Source organism: Crassostrea angulata, chromosome 3, assembly GCF_025612915.1.
Source record: "Crassostrea angulata isolate pt1a10 chromosome 3, ASM2561291v2, whole genome shotgun sequence".
Classification (NCBI taxonomy): Eukaryota; Metazoa; Mollusca; class Bivalvia; order Ostreida; family Ostreidae; genus Magallana; species Magallana angulata.
Window position 1 is genome coordinate 448,914 of NC_069113.1, and position 8,291 is coordinate 457,204.

General features: G+C 33.0%; 1 protein-coding gene across 1 annotated transcript; it reads right to left on the reverse strand.

Annotated features, from left to right (window-relative positions):
• Positions 1 to 5,778: 5,778 nt before the first annotated feature.
• LOC128175567 (uncharacterized) lies at positions 5,779 to 7,794 on the reverse strand. The gene has a single exon (XM_052841319.1). It carries the CDS (start codon positions 7,792 to 7,794, stop codon positions 5,779 to 5,781), a length of 2,016 nt encoding a protein of 671 aa, XP_052697279.1.
• Between the last annotated feature and the right edge of the window lie 497 nt (positions 7,795 to 8,291).

Sequence of the window (8,291 nt, forward strand, 5' to 3'; positions counted from 1 at the left end):
CACGTTTGTTCCATATAAAGTTAAAAATACTGTTTTTCATTTTTTTCATTAAATCGTTTTCTGGAATAGGTAAGATTGAACCAACATATATTAATTTTGATACGGCTAAGGAGTTAACAACACATGTTTTTCCAAAAATCGTTAACTTTCTTTTTTTCCATGATTCAAATAATTTCTCCATATCTTCATAGATTTTTAACCAATTAAAATTATAACATTGTTCTTTGTTATGACCAATAAAGATACCTAAACAACGAACAGCATTGTTGGTAACACTTATATCACAAACTTCTGTGTACCTGTCTTTGAGATTCCCTAAAAGTATGCACTGTGTTTTTTTCTTATTAATTTTTGATCCAGCATGATTGCAAAAAATTTCAACAGTTTCGATTGCCTTTTCTAGTGACTTTATATTTCTCAAAGCTAGAGTTACATCATCTGCGTGTTGTAAATTTTTTATTTCTGTGGATGAGTTATTAAGTTGAATGCCTTTAATTTGATTATTGTTTTTTAGTTTCAAAGATAATATTTCTGCTACGAATAAATACAACAAAGCTGAAATAGGACAGCCCTGTCTTATTCCTCTAGACATCGAGCAAGTTTTTGAAACCCAACCATTATTTTTAATTCTAAAAATTGGATTTGTGTTCAAAATGTTTACCCAGGTAATAAAATTATCCCCAAAATTAAATTTTTTTAGAAAGTGAAATAAGATATTCCATTCCACCGAATCGAACGCTTTTTCAAAATCTATAATAAAAGAATACCATCATTTGCATGTTCCATGCAATATTCATAAATATCTAAGACAACTCTAGCATTTATTCCAATAAATATATATCGGCAAACTTTAAGATCAAATTTGTTTTCATAATTCTTGAATATTGTTTTAATCATTTTATATTCGCACAACCAGTTATTTTTCTTTATCAATATGTCTGCTATTTCCTGGGGCGAATTTAAAGTTCCCGCCTCAGAGTATAAGTCTTTAACAAACAAAATATTACTTTTTAGCCAAGTTTTGAAAAATATTGTTTTCCCTTTATATAAAACAATCAGGTTTGACCATATCGGTTGCTTCAAAAATGTTTCAGGGCTTAATTTGTTTTGTAAGTCTTTGCATGTGTTAAAACATGCTTGTTTATAGAATAGCGACATAGTATTTCATAATTTTTAATTTTATTTTCAGTTGTATGAATTAAATAGTTTATGTCTATGTTGATTGGAGTGCAATAACTATTTATGTAACTTTTAATACAATGTTTTGTTTCTTTTAATCTAGGGACCCATGAGGCTTTTAATTCTTTTATCTTAGATTCGACGTTAGAAATACCTACTCCGCCTTCTTTTACATGGCCAATTTACTTATTTCTTTTAATCCTATCAGTTTTATTCCAAATGAAATTTTATATATGCTTTTAATATAGTCTTCATCGGGAATATCCAAAATACTTTCAACATATATGAGTTTTGATAATGCTAAAGAGGTTATTACGGTGCATTTCCCACATATTGTTAATTTCCTTCTTTTCCAAGATTCGAATAAAGTGTCTATATCATGATAAATTTTCATCCAATCTTTATTATAACATTCAATTTTATCATGACCTACATGAATACCTAAACATTTTACTGCTTTGTTCGTGACTGATATACCCTCGATTTCTGTAAACATGTTTTTAAAAGGACCAAGCACAATACATTCAGTTTTACTTATGTTAACCTTAGATCCTGCATGAATACAGAACTGTTTTATTGTTTCTAAAGCATGTTTAAGTGATTCAATATTCTGTAGAGTTAATGTCATGTCGTCGGCATGTTCTATATTTTTTACTTCTTTTTTCATAAAGTTAGCTTTAAAGCCTTGTATATTTTCAGTATTCTTTATTTTTTTCAGATGAAATTTCTACAACAAAAAGATATAGAATGGCTGATATTGGACAGCCTTGTCTTATTCCCCTTTTCATTTCGCAATTTAGAAATATGATAGCATAAAGTTAACCATTTCCCGCCGTTTTCGCATTTTTAGCTTAAAACGGCTTGTTTTCAAGCAGTTTTTCTTTTAGAAAGCATTGAGCACATGCTTGAACAAACAAAATATTTCCATTAGAGATGTATCTATCCAAGACTTATAAGTGATAAAAAAAATTTTGCTTGTTCAAAGCTGCACTATGTATTTCCCATTCGAAAAACGATAAGAAAGATGTCAATTTCTGACTGATTTTGATTGAATTGAAAACGTCATATACTGCCAGTGAGTGCAAATAAATCAAATAAATAGGAGGAAAATATATCATATCAACTCTTCATAAAAATAGCATAACAATTTAATGTATTTAAAACACTTTTAAAAATGGCTCATATCATATATAGTTCATAAAAATCAAAAATGGAGATAAGCGATCATCAAGTCAATCAGTATTCTGCCAGAAGTCTTTTAAAAGATGTGTGAAATGTTCATCGGTGTTGTTAAAGAACATTTGTTTGTTTCCATAGGTCCCTGCTTTTACATTTTAGCCCTGATATCTCTTGACCTTGAACTGATTTTTAACAATTACAGGGTTGTTCTCCCTCTTCCTAGTTGATGATTCTACAGTATTGCATGACCTTGCCCTTTAAGTTACCATCCCGTGGAAAAATTTAGGACATCTCTGGGCAGGTATGACGTAGACGTTATAGATAAAAATCGAATGAGTAATTATGACTAAAATCGAGATAAAAGTGATATGCATCATCATCCTCTGTACAATGCGTTATGGGGGATTTGATTTTTATACGATCCTTTATAAAAATTGGTTAACATCGGTAGCAGATTTAAGCATATTAAATATAGTCCTTTGTAATGATACTGGCATAGATTTAGTGAACAGAGAAGTTAGTGAACACGTTGTCTGAGTTTTAAGGAATACTGGGTGTTCGACTGTGTTTGTTAACAGAAAATTAGTTTCAGATGATCAAAGATCGTATAGAACAAGGGTCATATCTCTTGCTGATAGTATAAGTAGACGAGGATGTAGCGGTTCAAATTAGGTCATAGACAAAGAAACAAGAGGAGGCAGGAAAACAAAAGGTGAGCGAGCTAAATGCATAAACACAGAACATGTGAATATGTGGTGTAACAGAAAGGAATTGATTGAGTATCAAAGAACTGACGACAACATGAAGTGTTAATGTAAGAGATGGCACAAAGAGGTCCACATGATGGTAAGTCCTATTTCATTATGAAAAATTACTTATTCAGAGTTTTTGAGCCACGGTAAAATTCTGCCAAAAAAAATCTTCCACATTGTTGCTTTAAAGAAATTGCACACTGGTAATACACATGTATTTTGCCATTATCTCACAGCACGCCACTAGCTGGGCTTTCTGGAAACAAGAAAACAAGAGATCGGATCATGCAAAACTACTTTTGGCCGGGTGCGTGTGTAGATATATCTCGTTACAGTAGATCAGCTCTTTTTGTCAAAGGAAACAAAGAAAGGGAAAACGCCAAAAGCTAAAGTGGTGCCAATTCCGAAGTTCGATGTTCCATTATCCAGGGTAGCGATTGGTTGTGTTGGACCTGTACCAATGACAGAAAAGAAACACCATACATATCAGAGGTCCCCTGGACATCTTAAAGAAGCAAAAGAAAAGCCAACTAATAAACAACTTTGACTTCTGATGGAAACTCGAGAAAGAATAGAGACAGTTTGTCAGATGGTAACAGAGGCAAGGTCCCAGGCAAAGAAAACCAGAAAAGATATTATGGAGAAAAAAACAGGAGCAGAAATTTGAAGTACGTCAGAAAGATTTAGCTTTGTTGCCTAGACGTAATTCAAAACTATTGGCGCAGTGGAAAGGTCCATATGAGGTTACAGGAAAAGTAAGCTTCGTTCATTTCAAGGTCAGTCTATCAGAAAACAAAGAGACTGTTTATCACGTAAATATGCTGAAGGAATGGTTTAAGAGAAAGGTAGATGAGAAAAGTAAGTCGGAAATCATTGCATGTTTGAATTTCATTTCCAATTTAGCCAATAATATTGTTTACAAAGAAGACGATGTGGTGTTCGATTAAGTCCCGACTATCCAACATATGAATCGGTAACCGACGTTCAATATTTGAAGGATTTAATCATAGACGAGGGGAAACAAATTCAGAGGTTAGCGGAAGACTGGTGATATATTTACAGATGTGCCCAAGAGAACTCCTTTTAAAAAACACCCAGTGAATACTTATACGGATGTGCTTATTCAGATGAAACCTTATCCAATTCTATTTGCATTACAAGGACAAGTGAAGTGCGAATTACAACAAATGATTAATCTAGGTATCATAGAGGAAACGGACATTCCATATTCTGCACTAATCGTCCTCATAAAGAAAAACGACAGATCGCTAAGAATGTGTAGACTTCAGGGAATTAAACATCGTAACTGTGTTTGACCCCAGACAAGTGCTAGAATAAATTCTATTTGATTAAGATCAGCAAATCTAAGGTCAGAAACAAATTCAACTTTCTGTTATGTTTAAAATTAAAATTTATCTTAAATAATTTCTTTTTGTTTAATTTTCTCTTTATTTGTGTTATCAAAGTTGTTATCAACTATTTTGTTAAAACTTACTGTTTTTCTCTTAATTGGTGTAAGTTTATTGGCGTGTATAACCTACATCTCCACACAGATTAAAAGGGAATAAAGAATCCATACTGCTACAACGTTCCTCCTTTAATGCAGTTAAAAAATCAAGTCGGATATATAAGTCAAATAAAATCATTTCAGTTAGTTTAGACTCGTTAAAAAAATATATTTAATTTAGATGCTGCAATAAATTTTCAATGGAACACGAGTAACGTAAGTTTTTAATTATTTTGTTTGAACTACTAATAATTCTTTAATAAATTTCAATTAGCGTTTTACATTCAGAAAAATATGTACGAAATTCAGCTTTTACAAATTTTATTTTTTTCGTGACGGTTATGGTTTTAATTTAGACAAAAAAACGATTCATTCTCGAAATAATTTTATTATAAATCAAGTATTGTGTGTACATTTTTTTGTGAAAGTGAAAAAAGTAAGAAAAGCAAACAAAAACAAAAATCAAAACACAATCAATTTTATCAGAACTTGGACGGTCCGAGGTGTGTTATTGCTGAGTACTATAAGACAGAATGGAAAGTTTCAGACATATAAAATACTTAAAACATTACGTATTTTCATTGCTCATAAACAGTTTTTACAATCGTTCTGCTTCATTTCATTTAGTACATGGCACATAAACAATATGTTACCAATTTCAACAAAATAATTTGTTTTGCACAAAGTGTTATGGAGACGTGTCATGGAGACTTTTTTTAAAAATCCATTAAAAACGTAAAAGTGAACTGTATGGTCATTACATTCCAGGGAATAGAGCTATGATTGCTAAGTGTCGCCTGTGAACACTGAAATACGAGCACTGCTCAACATTATTCAAAATAACTTCGACGAGAAATAAATGAATCTACTGCTTAAAAGATTAATGAAAAAATTAATAACAATATATGCATCTAAGGGAACTACAAGCAATAAAAATCTGGAAAATAAAAATACGAATTAGTTTTAAGGACTGGCTCGCGCTGAGAAATATTTGTGACGACGAGTGTACCGCAAAAACTTTGTTTAAAGTATCTTGCCTTTCATAGACGTTGCTGGTGTTGGAATGTCAGTTTGCATATTTCATTTCCAATCTAGAAATCTGTATATACATATATTTATCTTATTGGTAGTTTTCAAATCTGGGACAGATACTTCAATATTTTACAGGTTTGGGTCATACTGAACCAGATCTTGTATTCTTTTCTGTGTAGCAGTTTGTATTCTGTGGTGTGGATACTGTGTGAGTGACTGTTGGTATGAGTATAGAGCAGCCTGGAGGTTCCCTGTGATCTGTTGACAGATCCCAAGGATCTCCCAGGAGATGTCTCCGTATGCATCATCAATACTCAGTACCCAATCATGGTGGACTAGGAACTGAAGCTCATCTAGAGCTGCTTGTGATAATGTTGTATCAATGTGTCTGTTACACAAGAAATCTAGGAAGTGTAACATTACAAACACTGGGATAGTTGATATAGGCCATCTGTTCTGAATGGCAGACTGTTGCTCTGGTATTAGTTCACTGATTTGACAGATATTGTTGGCAAGTCCGATATCCATTGCTATAGCCTGTCTTTTTGTAAGCCAGGACTGTCCCCCAACAGCCTCAGTATATTTATCTCTGTCCGCACATCCCATATACATCAAATATGGCTGTGCTAACTTGACCTTTGTCATCTCTATAACAGATAAAGCTTTCCTGTATCTGAATGTCTTGTAATAATATATGGCAAGATATAACATGTCAGAAACATATCCAAACTTGGCTGCTAATTTCAGCAAGTGACGGAACATTTTATCAGCAACATACATCTGTTTGTTGACACCAGTGTTCGTGTACATGTTGTGTAATATGAAAGCAGAGTTCTTAAAGACAAAAGTTGTAAGTGCCTGTAAATTGACAACTTGATATTGTGTCAAGGGTAAATGCATAAACTGTTCTATTGTGTGAATGGCATTTATAACACAATATAAGTCTCCCCATGCAAAATCTTTGGAGATAGCAATAATGGACTCTTGGACAAGGTCTGCATCATGATCAAATTCAGACAAGATTAGTCTCTCATCTGTACATATTAAAGCTCTAGGATTGTACAGTACATCAGTAATGTAGGGCTTAATAGAGAAACTCTCTAACAGACAGGCCAGACCTTTCTTGTATAATTCATGTAGCTGTAAGAACAATCTGTTTTGTGCTGAGCCATGGACCTTTGCCAGAAACATGTTGTTTCGGGGGATGAAAAAGTTTGGGCAGATCCCCTCATACACCCATTTAAGGAGAAGTTTAAAGCAGACCCAGAAACCGGCTAGGAAATTTTGTGGACACAAGTAAGGCAGTGTGTTTTGTTGAATCGCCCAGAAAACAATTGTTTTCATGTGATAGGAACACAACAGTTTATTAATTTCTTCTTCAGATTGTTGATTTATAACTTCCTTTAAGAACAGTTTTAGCAATCCATAAGTCAAAAACTGACAGTGGTTCATTGAGTAAACTAGTTTATATTCTGCCCGAGAAAAAGACATTCTCCATTCTTCATTTTCATGAAGTCCCAGTGGGTGTCCTATTGCTACAAAGTGACATCCATTTTTGAAAATGTCATTAACAACTTCAGGATCAGGCCATGAGTGACATCTGTCTATCCATGAGGAGGCAGACGGAGGCCAAAAGTTGCTAATAAAACAGTGAGCAGTGTCATATTCCATTGTTCCCAAAGCACCACTACCACAGGGTCCATGTACTTTGGAATTAGGAATTGCATGATCACACATGATCTGTCTCCATATAGAACTAGATATATAGACTCTGTCATTCTTTATGACACATGCTAATTGTAATTCTTGGTATCTTGATGGTGTCAGTAACTGAAGTAAAGTGAATCCTGGTGGACTTCCAGAACTGTCAGAGAGAATCATGGTTGTATTGGCTGTGTTGTAAAATTCAGACTGAGACATGTTCATGATCACTCGGTGGGTGTTTGGCCAGTACATCAGGTCTAGATCCGATCCCCTCAGTCTGAATCCTTCTCTATGACTTCCACTCACCATCATAATGACCTCACAATAACTTATAAGTTGTCTGTCTAGCAGCTCATTAAAGTCCAATGCCTCCCTCCTGATGGTCACCTGTTCTGAGGTTCCCACTATCTCACATAGTCCCGCAAAAACAGACTCTGACATGTGCTGCAGTCCCTCAAATCTGACAATATATATATATATATATATATATATATATATATATATATATATATATATATATATATATATATATATATATATATATATATATATATATATATGATGTAAAATTCTACTTGCTGGAATTGATCCCCAAAAATATTTGTTTAATTTTCTAAGACAATGTTAAACCAAAATTAATTCGATGTAAACGTATACTACAATACCTTCAGAACATAATTTTAATCGGATTTCTTTGGTATCAAGTTCAAATACTGAAGTATTTAACTTTTTATTGCATTGTATCTCTTTTCCTATATAACGGTATCACCAACAAAATCAAGATTTTAATGATGTCGTAAAAGATAATAACGACTTTATTAACCTTACAATTTTGTAATTCACATTTCTTTAAATATAAATTAACTAAATAATGTATAAGATTTGAAATGTATGATGTTTGCAAACGTGCTTCATTGTAGGCGAAATCAATTACAAAC

Excerpts from the sequence above, each read along its gene's own strand:
- LOC128175567 (XM_052841319.1), bottom strand. The coding sequence starts at position 7,794 with ATGTCAGAGTCTGTTTTTGCGGGACTATGTGAGATAGTGGGAACCTCA.